At 45.7% G+C, this 15,568-nt stretch overlaps 2 protein-coding genes and 1 long non-coding RNA gene across 5 annotated transcripts in view; 1 reads left to right on the top strand and 2 right to left on the bottom strand.

The window, feature by feature from the left end:
- TTLL9 (tubulin tyrosine ligase like 9) overlaps positions 1-975 on the top strand; it is a 52,303-nt gene extending 51,328 nt beyond the window's left edge. For all 3 annotated transcript variants that reach the window (XM_081867894.1, XM_081867893.1, XM_081867892.1), the window contains one exon: positions 404-975. In XM_081867894.1, the coding sequence (XP_081724020.1) occupies positions 404-416 (13 nt within the window). In that variant the 3' untranslated portion in view covers positions 417-975. The remainder of the gene's footprint in view (positions 1-403) is intronic.
- The window catches only part of LOC309345239, a 147,139-nt gene that overhangs the window by 113,829 nt on the left and 17,742 nt on the right, over positions 1-15,568 (bottom strand). The gene's annotated exons all lie outside the window — the stretch shown is intronic.
- PDRG1 (p53 and DNA damage regulated 1) lies at positions 3,821-14,516 on the bottom strand. The gene is given in 6 exon segments (XM_081868167.1): positions 3,821-4,271; positions 6,686-6,766; positions 8,241-8,315; positions 11,972-12,047; positions 14,329-14,430; positions 14,433-14,516. Coding segments are annotated over 6 exon segments (486 nt in total). The 5' UTR covers positions 14,502-14,516; the 3' UTR covers positions 3,821-4,188.

Genomic DNA, 15,568 nt, shown 5'->3' with positions numbered 1-15,568 from the left:
ATTCTTGGAGATGATACTGATATTATCATACTACTTTTTCTAAAATCCCTTATGCGTTGCTGCTTTAGGCCACCGCAACCCCCTCAACTTCACCACCCATTTCACTTGAATAGCTTCCCAAAAGGCACACAGTACAGATTATCACGGTGTTGTGTTCCGTTCTTTGCTTGATGCTGATTTGAGGAGACTTGGCTCTCTCTTCCCACCTCCAACTCCATCAGTCTCAGCGCCTATCACAGGCTGTCAGGTAGTACTAAGGTGGGGGCGAGAAGCTCCTGCAGCGTTTCCTGGGGGCACACTTTCAAACTGACTGAACCACAGCTCAGCCAGAGAGGCAGATTATCTCTTAGCTTCATGGAGGGGACAAGTCACATGTAACACCTTGTTATCGCTTTCATTTCAGGCTACAACAATGACAGGAAGAAACAGCTGAGGCAGCTTTTCAAGTCTTTTCAGACGCAGCAGAAAGTTTAAACATTGCAGCGGATAAATGGTCAGATGTCGGGGGAGGGGGGGTCCCTGGCTCTGGAGTTGAAGTGAGGTCCTTGCCGGCTTTGCTGCCTCAGTTATGTGTCTGCAGGGATTTCCTCCACTTTGGGGAGCTTCAGGTGCGCTGTTGAGAAGATTCCCTTTCCCAGCAGGCTGACCAAGCACTGGACACTGAACAGCTTTTAACCTGGGCATGTTGCAAAAGCCGGGTCTATTGCACCGTGTTTTTGAGCAGGCAGATGGTGCACTACTCACCTGGCCAGGTTCAAGCAGTGCTTAACATGGACAGCATCCGTGGGGGCGACAGCCAGGGGAGGAATACAATTGTTGCTCTGCCAACTGATTGCAGCAAATCAACTGGCACCATCCACATGCAAGGCTGAAAAGAGTGATGCGTCCCACCTAAAGACCCACCGCCTTGACTAAAATGCATTGCAGCAAGCATGAATAAAAGTTAATGCCTTAGTACTGCTAAGGACCCAGAAACTTGTCCCTTTGGTTCTTGACTAGAGAATAGTGTTATGGGGTGGCAGCGAGGCAGAGCACACCAGAACAACCTGCTGGTCCTCTATAACTGTTTCCCTGGGAGTGGATCCCTTCCTTCCCTTTTGCACACTCACTGCTATAAGGAATGAAGCCTAGGACTTGCCACTGAGCCTAGGACTTGCCAATCAGAAGGTCGGCAGTTCGAATCCCTGTGACGGGGTGAGCTCCCATTGCTCGGTCCCTGCTCCTGCCAACCTAGCAGTTCGAAAGCACAGCAAAGTGCAAGTAGATAAATAGGTACCACTCCGGCAGGAAGGTAAATGGCGTTTCCATGCGCTGCTCTGGTTCGCCAGAAGCGACTTAGTCATGCTGGCCACATGACCCGGAAGCTGTACGCCGGCTCCCTCGGCCATTAAAGTGAGATGAGCGCCGCAACCCCAGAGTCGGCCACGACTGGAGCTAATGGTCAGGGGTCCCTTTACCTCTACCTATCTCATAACCAAAGCACAAAGCTTCAGAGGATGGGTTTGCTCAGGTTCCAGTTTAAAGGTTGGATATATACATGCAGTGGTACCTTGGTTCTCAAACTTAATCCGTTCCGGAAGTCTGTTCTAAAACCAAAGCGTTCCAAAACCAAGGTGCGCTTTCCCACAGAAGGTAATGCAAAATGGATTAATCTGTTCCAGACTTTTAAAAACCCACCCCTAAAACAGCAATTTAACATGAATTTTACTATGTAACAAGACCACTGATCTGTAAAATGAAAGCAATAAACCATGTACTGCAGTCACACCACCAATAAGTAGCTGAACTGGGTCCCACACAGTCACAAAAACAAAAGAACCGCAAAAACAAAAAAGGAAAATAAATAGCAAAAACAGACAGACCTCAGCGTAACACTCAAAACGGAAGTGTGACACTCAAAATAGAAGTGTGGCACTCGAATCGGAAGCGTAACACTCAAAATGGAGCATGTTTGGCTTTTGAAAAAAAAAACTGGAACACTTACTTCCGGGTTTGCAGTGTTTGGGTTCCAAGTTGTTTTGAGTACCAAGGTACCACCCTGAACAGAAACTGGATTGTGTACAGAGAATCCCCGGCTTTTCTCAAGAAGCAGAATAGAGTTTTGAGCCTGTCAGCAGGAGCAACACAGGGGTGGTGGAGCCAGGAATAGCACTTTCAGATGCAGCTGGACATCATTCACCCCCTCAAGTGAGATAACCTGATCTCAACACCTCTTCTGGGAGTGGATGCTCATTGCTACCGTCCCCTGGCAGCACCGATCAGCTTTCACCGCACCACGGGCTGCCACTTGATGGCTGGTGTTGTGAATGCTCCAAGAGCCCTGCTCACCTACAAGTTTGGGCTCAAGGGACATTTTGAAAGTTTCAAGACACAGGAAAACGACAGCAGTGATAAGAAGTCTGTGGGCTTCCACATGCTACTGATATCAGCCCAAGGCAGCATGACTGCTGCTGAGGGATGATGGGAGTTGTAGTCTAGCAATATCTTGAAGGCCAGAGGTTCCTCATTCCTGGGTTTGCGGTCACAAGTGACCTTTGTCCAACCACACAGGTCCATCATGGGATTGCGTCGCTTAATCCTTTGACATTCTTTCTTAATTTTTTTAAATTTACTAAATATGTAACTGCCCTTCATCTGTAGATCTCAGGGTGGGTCACAAGAGAATTATACAAGATAAAAAACACAAAATACCTAATAAAAGCAAGAACCAGTAACCCCCTACCCACTTAGGCAATGCCACCCGCAGTAGCTGCTCCCTAGCGCCAAGACAAATCACCACAGTAACTTCCATTCTGTTCCGTTGCTGCCGAGCTCTTTGTCTTCTCTGGAGCTTAAGGGATCTGCCTACTGTTGATGGACATGTGTGTGAGCTTGCCATGACGCCTATTCCATAAAGCTCTGGTGATTTCATCGTCAAAGAAGCAGAAATGTACCCGGAGGATTTTACATAAAATAAATACAATGTGAGAGTGGGAAGACCGGAGCCACAGCAGGCTTCCAGGAAGAGGATTGGTGGATGTCCAGGCCAGGATTACAAGTGACTTCACAGAATCTTATCTCTAAAGCTACGTCCCCACTAGACTCCTCAGCACCCTCATGGAAATGGAAACTACAGTGGTACCTTGGTTTAAGAACAACCCTGTTTACGAACTATTCGGTTTATGAACTCCGCAAAACTGGAAGTAGTGTCCCGGTTTGCGAACTTTACCTCGGTCTAAGAACGGAATCCAAACTGTGGAAGGGCACCAGCGGCGGGAGGCCTCATTAGGGAAAGGGTGCCTCCGTTTAAGAACGGTTTCGGTTTAAGAACGGACTTCCGGAACAGATTAAGTTCGTAAACCAAGGTACCACTGTACTGGTTAATGCGGTCATTTAACGTACAGGATGAAGCTTCTTTTGGAAAGCCGGGAGTGGAGAAGTTTGCCACCTACTGGTAACACAAGGTGCAGGTTGAAAGAGACAAGAGCTCGGGCAAAGCCAGGATTCCCGGGCTCGATTACGCTGACTTAAACCAATGATCAGCACCTACAGTTCCATACCGCACGCCCAATTTTAAGCTGGAAGAAGCTGCGCAGAAGGGCCAGGTGTTTGGCAGGAGCTGAGGGAGGAGGCAAGCATTCCCAGCTGTGCCGTTTGGCGTTTTCGCACACCTGGCTCACAACCCCCTTCCCACAGCAAGACAGCCTGTTGGGCAAAAGGGGCATGTGTGGCTTTCTGGGCTTTGTGCCCAGAGTTTTAACACATAGGAATTGATGAGCTCGGGCGAAGAATCTTAACACGAGCAAGCTGAACAAAAGAACACTTTCCATCGCCACACCGCTTTTGGATTTGAGCATACAATTTATTAGTACAAAGACGTGTGCATAGTGCCCTGTTCCTGCCGCTTCCTTTCCAGCAGTCGGAACTCAGCAACCCATCTTACGATGACAACATTGCAACCTCTTACTCTTTGGGCTTCAATGCTTGTGCTTCAGTCAGACTGTCAAAACTGCAGAAGGACACCAGCTTGAGCATTTTGCTTCACCCAAGCCCAAACCTCTCCAACAAAGGATGCCAGGGATCAGATGCTCAACAGCTCAGGAAACCCCCTCTTCAGGCATACATGAATCTGCCTTTTGAAAAGCGAGCAGTTCTCTCAAGTTTTTTCTGTGCAGGAGGCGGCTGCTAAATCCGCACCAGGAAGCCGCTTCAACCATCCACCACGTTTCTCATGAACCGCATCTCTTCGGCACTCAAGGGCTTCAGGCTGTAGCCTTTCAGCTCTGGCTTACCTTTGGAAAGAGCAAGGATTACATGAAAATGATGTACAGATGGTATATAATACCAGTGCAGATAGGAAGAATGTATAAAACTGGCTCAAACACATGTTGGAAATGTAAGGAAAAAGAAGGGACTTTTTACCATATGTGGTGAGACTGTAGTAAAAAATTTTAAAAATTGGGAAATGATATATAATGAGTTGAAGAAAATGTTCCAATTAACATTTGTAAAAAAAGCCTGAAGCATTTTTGTTAGGGAATTGTAGGACAAGACCTGCCAAGGAAACTGAAAAACATCTTTATGGACGCGACAACGGCGGCAAGAGTCTTAATAGCACAAGGATGGAAGAACGAGGAAATCCCGACCAAAGAACTGTGGCAAGAAAAATTGATGGACTACGCGGAATTGGCGAAATTGACACACAAACTACGTGATAAGGACAAGTGTGACTTTAAAGACGAATGGGAACCTATTACAAAGTATTTAAAGGAACAACAAAATGAACTGGACTCCTTGGCAGGGTTTGAATAAACATACACAACTTTTTCATTGGTAACATATGGACAGATAAATTAAGGATCTTTACCATTTAATAATATGCAGAGAATAATATGTGCTGAAAAACCAGAGAGAGGAGCTGAGGAAAGTCTGGGGGTGGGTTGGTGGGTTTTTTTTGGGGGGGGGAGGGGAAAATTGGGGGGGGAATGAGGATGATGTATTTTTGATAAATTGTTATGTTGAAATTCTTAATAAAAATATTTTTAAAAAAAATAGGAAAGAGCAAGGAGATGAAGAGTGTTAAAAAGGCTGGGAGGAGCCATAGACGAAGCAGCAGCCAAGCCACTGGGGAATTTGCAGCTTCTTTTGCAAAGTGTGGCTTTGGCTCCCTTGCCTGGATTGCTGGGGACTAGAGATGTACCATCACTGGCTGTGAAGTGCTCAACGGTAAAGGACAAACTTTTGGCCCAAGAAGCTTGGAGCTGGGACAGAGGTGAGCAAATACAGTTTGAATTGATTCAGTTTCTGCCAAAGGACGCTTAGAAGACTACAGCCTCTTTGGTGGGGGACGGGGAGAGGAAAGAAGGAGCCTGGTGCTCTGGAATAGCATGAGGGACTCAGCGACCTTCAGGCCCTGCAGCTTTATGAACTGTCAATAAGGGATGAAGAAGAAAAAAACATTCCGCTGTGGCAATGCGGCTAAAGCTTTGCTTAATGATGCATCCTCCCCTGGACACTGATAGGAGGGTAGGAGGGAAAGGGATTTAGACGGCGGAAACCATACAAACTAGGCGAGGCATCCTTCACACAGCTAACCATCATGCGAATGAATTTCAAAAGGTACAGGGCAGGTGGGGGAACCCCATGCCCCCCCCTCCCACAATGGAAGTTTAAAACCTTTTGCTCCATGCTGCAATCCCAAATCGGATCTCCCCTCCCCAAAAGAAATCCTGCAATTTGCGCTGAAAGAAAAGCTTTGATTGGCAGAAATGGGAGCGTTTCTGTGCAAATAGTAGGTGTGTGGGGCGTGATCCCAGGTCGAGACTGCTGCAGGGGTGGCCAAGATGAAAACCTCCCTACCTCACACTAGGACTCATTTATAGCTTTCCTTTGTACTTCATTGGAAGCCACCCGGAATGGCTGGGGCAACCCAGTCAAATGGACATGGTACGAGAAATTTTGTTGTCGCTGTTGTTTGGCAGAAGCCTTTTCTTACAATTGTCTCATTCCATGGAGGAAACACTTTGACCACAAAGTAGGCTGTTCCAGAGCACTCCCCAGCAGTAGGGAAGGTCCAAGGTCTTCTGAGTCTCTGCCAGGTCTCATGGCTGCCTGGTTGATATTGACCAGTGACAGGGCCTTTTCAGTGGTAGTTCCCCATTTGTAGAATGCCCTCCTCTAGATGAGGTGCACTTGTCTCCCTCATTACTGACTTTCGGGGGAAATCTCAAAACGTTCCTATTCACCCAGACATTTGATGGTTGAAAGACATTGTCCCTGAGATCATTGTTTTTAGAGCGTTGCGTGGCTGTTGTATTTCTTTTGTTTGATTATTGATGTGTTTGCTGCCCTGAGGTCCAATGAGAGGAAGGGCAAGATCTAAACTAAACAAAAACCAATAAAATTACCCTGCCTCGCCTCAGCTTCCACTACACCCCTTGCTTAGCTTATAGAGGAGAACACCCCAATAAGTAGACTTGAACCAGCCTATTCTCAGATATTTATAAGCGTACACCTGTTCTTAAAAGAATAATCCTGCTCACCCCAAACCACTATGGTTATCCCAAACCACTATTGCTGATCGAGATGGCATGAAGAGTGGAGGCAAGAAGGCAACTTCTAAGCCCTGAGCACTTGATCAAGAGCCAGCCAACCCATTGTTCCCCATCAAACACAGCCACCTTATTCCAGCCTGTTTGGCAAATACCTTGAGCTTCCAAGAGGCGGTTGACTTTCACTTTCAACTCCTTCCGCAACTTGGCTATTTCTTCATCTAGGAGTTCTTGATCTGGAGAAAAAGCAGTGACATGTCATCTGGAAGATTTAAGACTCACTACCTGAATTAATCCACTTTACTCCCTGCTTTGTCTCTTGGGTGCAAGCACTGTGGTAGGACTCTTTCTTTGCACTGGAAAGCTTGCCATTGTGTTGTATTAAGATGCTGCCCCACCTTTCAACTCATTAAAGGTAAAGGGACCCCTGACCATTAGGTCCAGTCGTGGCCGACTCTGGGGTTGTGGCGCTCATCTCGCTTTACTGGCTGAGGGAGCCGGCGTACAGCTTCCGGGTCATGTGGCGAGCATGACTAAGCCGCTTCTGGCGAACCAGAGCAGCGCACGGAAATGCCGTTTACCTTCCCGCCGGAGCGGTACCTATTTATCTACTTGCACTTTGACGTGCTTTCGAACTGCTAGGTTGGCAGTTCCCATTAAAGCTTCAGTTTAAACCAGTATGAATTACATCTCACTGGTGACTACAAGCCAAAGATTTTTATTTACTGCAACTAAACACAACAATTTGGGGACATCTCTTGCACACCAACAATTTCAATAAAATTCCAACACATGGATTTTGCTGTACACTACTAATACTAATTATACGAATACTAAACTAATACACTGTTGTAAACTGCTGATATATTTCTATGATACAACGGTATACAAATATTTTGGTAAATAAATACGAATAAATAATACAGTTGCATTTGAAAGGAGGATGGGATTTTCCCTCAAGGCTGGCTGGGTAACAGTTATGGGGCTCTGTGTAATGTACAATTTGGCTGATTTGCTTCAGTCACTTTAGGCCTCAAAAGCTGTTGTTATTTAATTTATTTAGATTCTCTAGAAACACACACAGTTAATACAACGTTGTCCCCATCTTCAAAAAGGGGGGGGGGGGAGAAGACTCAGGTAACTACCAACTGGTCACCTTGACATCGATACTAGGAAATGTCCCACAGCAGATAATTAAACGGTTAGCAGTTAGAAAAGGATGCTGTGATTACTAAGACCCAGCATGGGTTCCTCGAAAACAAGTCATGGCAGGTTAATCTCATTTCTCGTAGAGTTACAAGCTTGGGGGATCAGGGGAATGCTGTGGACATAGTGTATCTTGATTTCAGTAAGGCTTTTGACAAAGTCCTCTTTCCCCTTCAGTGGTCAGTTGCTCAGCTTCTTCCCCCCTCTGTCTCTGGGGACAATCATCCCCCAACCGGCACTTTGAGAATCTCAGCTTTCATTTTAAATAATATCAAGCTGGTTGACAAGCCTCATAATTGCAAGGTGCGGGCAAAAGTTTGACAGCATGTGACAAAACCTTAGAAGCTAGCATGCACTCAGACGGCATCTACCACATCAGCACAAAGCTGCTAAGATGGTACAAACTATGAAAAGAGAACCAAGATCATGAACTGCAAATTGACTTGGCTCTCGAAACCACAGATTTTTCCATGCAGATGACAGAAAACGTAACGGGGCTCTTACCTCTCTGCAACATGTCCTTGGTTTTTGCTTTCCCAAACTGCACAAACATGTTCCCAAAGCAAACCATGACTTTATCTGAAAACAAGAAAACGAATCTGCATTAAAGAATCATAGAATTGTAGAGTGGGAAGGGACCCTGAGGGTCATCAAGTCTCACCCAATGCAATGCAAGAATCTCAACTGAAACACCCACGGCAGATGATCATCCAATCTCTACTTAAAAACCTCCAAGGAGGCAAGGAGAGTCCACAACCTCCTGAGCGAGTCCCTTCCACTGCCAAACAACTCTTTCCATCAGAAAGTTCTTCCTAATGTTTAGCTGGAATCTCCTTGCTTGTCATCTGAATCCACTGGTTCGGGTCCTACCTGATTACCTAAAGCAGGCATGGCCAAACTTGGCCCTCCAGCTGTTTTGGGAGTACAACTCCCATCATCCCTAGCTAACAGGACCAGTGGTCAGGGATGATGGAGATTGTAGTACCCAAACAGCTGGAGGGCCAAGTTTGGTCATGCCTGACCTAAAGCTCATGAACACCTTCTAAGTCTCTTTCTAAGTCTCATTAGAACAACCACCTAACAAAATAAATACAGTGGTACCTCGGGTTAAGAACTTAATTCATTCTGGAGGTCTGTTCTTAACCTGAAATGGTTCTTAACCTGAGGTACCACTTTAGCTAATGGGGCCTCCCGCTGCTGATGCACCGCCAGAGCACAATTTCTGTTCTCATCCTGAAGCAAAGTTCTTAACCCGAGGTACTATTTCTGGGTTAGTGGAGTCTGTAACCTGAAGCATCTGTAACCTGAAGCATCTGTAACCCGAGGTACCACTGTACAGTGGTACCTCTGGATGTGAACGGGATCACTTCCGGAGCCCCGTTCGCATCCTGAAGCGAATGCAACCCGCATCTGCGGGTCGCGATTTGCCGCTTCTGCGCATGACGTCATTTTTGAGCGTCTGCGCATGCGCGAGCGGCAAAACCCAGATGTAACGCGCTCCGTTCCTTCCGGGTCACCGCGGAGCGTAACCCTGAAAACGCTCAACCTGAAGCACATTTAACCCGAGGTATGACTGTATACCCAGATCTGCCCTACCCCTTACCAAACTGGAAGCTGTATTCAACTAACTTGTTGTGCTTGTGGACGTCAGCGTGAGAACAAACAGAAATTCCTGGGCTGACAGAAATGTCTCTTTAGCACTACACTTGAATGCAACCCCGTTGGTGGGGCTGGGATGGGAGGAATCAATGGACTCTGAAAAGTTTCCTGAGAATGAGAAATATTCCACAAGAGAGGGGTAAAGCAGACACTGTCGTTGGACAAAGACGCAGCACAAAGGCCTGGCCTAAGACGCGCATGAAGCAAAGCACCATCGCAGGCCCAGCGCGTTTATTCCGCCTTGCCCTCATTAATGCAAAAGGCTTGCTGCGTGTGAGGGAAGCCAGGGAATTTGCTGAGCACAATCTTTCCCCGGGGAGAAGAGGAGACGCGGCTGCCACTTGCGGCAGACATTAGTCACCCAACTTAACGTGTCACCAGAAAACATTTGGATAGGACGGGCAGGCTCAAGGCTGGCAGCAAGGGAGCGGGGAGCCAGAGCAATTTGTGAAATCTAACAGTAACTATTACAAGTTATCACTAAACTCTACAGTTACTGCATTATTTCCCGTAGTGGCATCTGCATTTATAGTTACCAGCAGCACTGCAAAAATTCATGACGCAAAAGCCGTGACTGGGATCAGGCTGATTCCCTGTCCTGCTACTAAGCAGGATTATGAAACTTCTGCTGTCTGCTCTATTGAGCTGATACCGAGAAAAGAAGAGAAACTGCCATTCTTCTGACCTTATAAAGTGATTTATTTATACAAGTATGGAGGGAAAGGATCTAATTATTAAGAGACAGCCCAACACAGAGCTGAAGACATACCGTATTTCAAATTTCCAAGCATCACACTTCTAGGTGTTCAGATGATTTCCCCTCCACCTGAGTGTACCACATCCCAAAACAATACAAATGCAAGCAACTGAAAACAAACCTAACAAATATAGAAAGTCTAAGGCAAAATCAAAAAGCGGTTTTAACATTTACAGAAGAGGTAAGGCAGTCTGTCAACAAGTAACTTGGTCCTGAGCTGTATAGGGCCTTATAGGAACTTGTCGTTGGACTACATGGAACTTGCGGAAATGACTGGCAGAATCCGAGACCAGGGAGAACAGTCGGTGGAAGAAGATTGGAAAAAATTTAAAGTTTATCTACAGAAACATTGTAAAATTAAGGAATGTTAGAAGGATGTTGGAATGAAGCTATGTGGTTTTAGCAGAAATGTTATAAAGGATTAAGTAAAAATGGATTGGTAATTAGTGAAAGAGGAGAATGTAAAATTATAGTATATCAAGATAAATTTTTAGGATAAAAACAAATGGAAAGGATTTGCTGAAATATCTAATTGAACTAGAATACAAAAAAGGGAGGTGTGAGGAGGTCAAGGAAATAAGCAAAGGAAAGAAAGTTATGTAAAGGTTGGATTTGTGTGTTTTTTTGTTTTTGTTTTTGTGCTTTGTTTGTTTAACTTTTTCTACTTTTCTTTCTGTAACCTTCAAAACTTTAATAAAATCTATTAAAAAAAGGAAAAATAAAATAAAAATATAGGAACTTGTCGTAAGCATGGTGCATTCAACTTCTACAGCGGCATCTGCAGCCAATTACTCGTTTCTACAATTATGAGCTTGTTTCTCACTTCATGCTGGGGTGACCATCTTAGGCTCTCTTACAGTGCATGAAGGAGACAGCTGCATTTGGTAAGCTTGCTCTAGTCAAAATGCTCAAGAAGAAATGAAAGAGTTATTCCACATAACAAAATTGCCCTTGCTGTTATCTGAATTCTTTCTATCGCATCCTTCAAAATAATGCTGGCTTAGCAAGGGGCAGTTTCTATTAGGTTTAGCTCTGGGATGCCGACAGTGGCATCTACAGTTATAGTTCCAGCAGTAAATAATAAAATAGGCGGAGGTCAGAGAAAAATACAGGAGTCTCAAGACAATCTAGATTCAGCATAGAGGCATGTAGGACATCGAAATTGCAGGAACAAATGTGAACTTCATTCACCAAGTTCAAATCACTTCTCCATGCAAGAGGTCTTGGGAACTCCTTAGCTGTCAGCCTTGTGTAATTTACAGGATAGTTGCAAGGAAAACATGCTAAATCTGGGGTCCTTGGAGAAAGTTACATTTATGTTCTGCTTTAACAAAAAAACTTACAAAGCAAGCAGCACAGCTCAAGGTATACCTGCCCTATACTTTGGTACATTGGTATTATTGGAACCCTGGTACAGTGGTACCTCGGGTTACGTACGCTTCAGGTTACAAACTCCGCCAACCCAGAAGTATTACCTTGGGTTAAGAACTTTGCTTCTGGATGAGAAAAGAAATCGCACGGCGGCGGCACGGCAGCAGCAGGAGGCCCCATAGGCTAAAGTGGTACTTGAGGTTAAGAACAGTTTCAGGTTAAGAACAGACCTCCAGAACGAATTAAGCTCTTAACCCGAGGTACCACTGTATACAGGAAGACCTGGACAGACATCAGAGCTCTCAAACTGCCATGTGCCATATGCTTCTGGGAGGCAATGGGTTTCTGTAGACAGACTGAAAAGGGAAAGGCAGACTGCCTAAGGCACTGGAGAACTGTCGCCAATTACAATGGACTGCAATGTGTGATGTTCGAAAAGACCTCTCACCTGAAGTCTCCATGCCCTTGCTCAGGGCCCTCAGGGCCTCCCGGTTCTGATTTTGTTTCATACCCAGATCCACAATCTAAGGGAGAAATGGAGAAAAAACCTTCAGGGTGTGTCACAACAAGAGTTCCATGAAGGCCAGTTCACAAGCGCTCCCCTGATCCCCGTATTTTATTTTTATGTTGTTCTAAGTGTTCCTATATGGGACGTGGGTGGTTGGTGCTGTGGTCTGAACCGCAGAGCCTAGGACTTGCCAATCAGAAGGTTGGCAGTTCGAATCCCCACGACGGGGCGAGCTCCCGTTTCTCTATTCCAGCTCCTGCCAACCTAGCAGTTTGAAAGCACGTCAAAGTGCAAGTACAGTGATACCTCTGGTTGCAAATGGGATCCATTCCAGAGGTCCGTTCGCAACATGAAAAGAATGCAACCCGCAGTGACACATCTGTGCATGCGCGGGTTGCGATTTACTGCTTCTGCGCATGACGTCATTTTGCGTGTCTGCACATGCGAGAGCAGCGAAACCTGGAAGTAACCCTTTCCGGTACTTCCGGGTCGCCGCAGGACATAACCTGAAAGAACGTAACATGAAGCAGACGTAACATGAGGTATGACTGTAGATAAATAGGTATCACTCCGGCAGGAAGGTAAACGGCGTTTCTGTGCACTGCTCTGGTATCACCAGAAGCGGCTTAGTCATGCTGACCACATGACCCAGAAAAACTGTCTGCAGACAAACGCCAGCTCCATCGGCCAGTAAAGTGAGATGAGCACCACAACCCCAGAGTCATTCGCAACTGGACTTAACTATCAGGGGTCCTTTACCTTTACCTTTTAACTGATCCTAAGGTCTTACAGAAAATGGCAAGTAAGAAACAATCAGCAAAAATCATGATCGTAAAAAACACACACCCTCAAAGCAGTTTACAAAAAAAAGGTAAAGCAATAAAATTATCACTGGGAGAAATTAACAACAGTAATCTGAAGTTTTCAAAAAGTTAAAACAATAAGACTAAAAAAAAAAGATTAAAACACACACCAACTTTCTAAACACCTGGGCAGCCTTGCCTAAATAAGCGAACAAGGGAGGCGTTCATGGTCAGTTCGGGAACCTCTTTTTCTAGGAAAAATAGCACTGATAATAATAATGAGGATGCATTTAACTGTGGTCCTCGGCCAAAGGGTGGAATAGAAATGTAATAAATGATAACAACAGTTGGTCGTCCACACACACATACACACACACACACACATATACATACATATATACATATATTGTTTAAGCAGTAAACAATGTATGTGTGTGTATATTACACACACACACACTAACTAAACAACAACATACACATACACACACACACACACATATATATATATACACAAACATATATATATTACACCCCCCATGGGCTGTGTGTGTGGGTGTATGTTGTTGTTTAGTTAGAGTGTGTGTGTAATACACGCACACACACATACACAGCCCATGGGGGTGTAATATATGTGTGTGTGTGTGTGTGTGTGTGTGTGTGTTGTTGATTAGTGTGTTGTTGATTAGTGTGTGTGTTGTTGATTAGTGTGTGTGTGTTGTTGATTAGTGTGTTGTTGATTAGTGTGTGTGTTGTTGACACACACACATATAGTGTGTGTGTTGTTGATATGTGTGTGTGTGTGTGTGTGTGTGTGTTGTTGATTAGTTAGAGTGTGTGTGTAATGCGCGCACACACACTACATTGTTTACTGCTTAAACAATATATGTATATATGTATGTATGTATGTATATATGTATATGTGTGTGTGTGTGTGTGTGTGTATTACACACACACACACACAGCCCATGGGGGGTATAATATATATATGTGTGTGTGTGTATATATATATATATATGTGTGTGTGTGTGTGTGTGTGTGTGTGTGTGTGTTGTTTAGTTAGAGTGTGTGTGTAATACACACACACACACACACACACAGCCCATGGGGGGTATAATATATATATGTGTGTGTATATATATATATATCTATGTGTGTGTGTGTGTATTACACACACACTCTAACTAAACAACAACACACACACACACACACACACACACATATATATATATTACACCCCCCATGGGGTGTATAAAATAATCAGCTACGTCACCCTCCGCCCACCTGGAAGCTGAGGAAGCCTGACATTGAGTGTATCTGAAGAAGTGTGCATGCACACGAAAGCTCATACCTAGAACTAACTCAGTTGGTCTTTAAGGTGCTACTGGAAGGAATTTTTTTATTTTGTTATTGCCACGAAGGTGAGCTGAACCATCACCTGCCCGATGCTTTTCGGGGGGGTCGTCCGCTCCCCCCTCCTCCCGCCCCGAGGCCTACCTGCTGCCTCCCGCCCATCACCTCCTCGGCCAGCTCCTCCACCTCCGCCAGCACCCGCAGCGCCACGTCCGGCTCCAGCTCGCCCATGGCGGCGCGGAGGAGGAGGAGGAGAGGCCTAGTCGGAGGCCGTTCTGCGCAGGCGCCTCGCCTGCCTCCGGGAGGGCGGTCACCATGGCAACCCGGCTAGGCCCGGCCGCCGCCGCCGCCGCCGCCTTTCCTATTTCCCCGCTTCCGCCGTTGGGGCCCCGGCCCGGGGCGAGTCAGTAGCCGGCTTCCCCGCACCGTCCCGCTGCCGGGTGGCCCTCCTGATAGCAGCCAAAGTTGCTCCGTTAAAACTTCAGGGCTTTGCTGCTCTTCCGTGGGAAATGCCGCTTTGTTTATATCATATTATCGCATTTATATCTCTCGCCGAAGGGGGCAAAGGGGGGCATTTGGGCCCCTCCCCGCCCCGTGGCTGGTTTGCTTGTATTTTCTTTTCTTTTTAAAGCAGCAAGTAAAAAAGCAGTGATGAAAATAGCACAAGAATTGCAACTGTGCGTTTGCACTGAAAATGCAAGCAGAACTTGTCTGACTTGGCAGCTAAAAAAGCCAATGCAATTCTGGGCTGCATCAATAGGAGTATTGCATCTAGATCAAGGGAAGTAATAGTGCCACTGTATTCTGCTCTGGTCAGACCTCACCTGGAGTACTGTGTCCAGTTCTGGGCACCACAGTTCAAGAAGGACACGGACAAACTGGAACGTGTCCAGAGGAGGGCAACCAAAATGGTCAAAGGCCTGGAAACGATGCCTTATGAGGAACGGCTAAGGGAGCTGGGCATGTTTAGCCTGGAGAAGAGGAGGTTAAGGGGTGATATGATAGCCATGTTCAAATATATAAAAGGATGTCACATAGAGGAGGGAGAAAGGTTGTTTTCTGCTGCTCCAGAGAAGCGGACACGGAGCAATGGATCCAAACTACAAGAAAGAAGATTCCACCTAAACATTAGGAAGAACTTCCTGACAGTAAGAGCTGTTCGACAGTGGACTTTGCTGCCAAGGAGTGTGGTGGAGTCTCCTTCTTTGGAGGTCTTTAAGCAGAGGCTTGACAACCATATGTCAGGAGTGCTCTGATGGTGTTTCCTGCTTGGCAGGGGGTTGGACTCGACGGCCCTTGTGGTCTCTTCCAACTCTATGATTCTATGATTCTATGATTCTAAGACATCACCAACAATCATCATCACCATCATTTATTTATTATT

This window comes from Podarcis erhardii, assembly GCF_964252035.2.
Source record: "Podarcis erhardii genome assembly, chromosome: 6".
Classification (NCBI taxonomy): Eukaryota; Metazoa; Chordata; class Lepidosauria; order Squamata; family Lacertidae; genus Podarcis; species Podarcis erhardii.
Note: the sequence above shows the minus strand (reverse complement) of the source record. Positions and strands in the feature narration are given on the sequence as shown.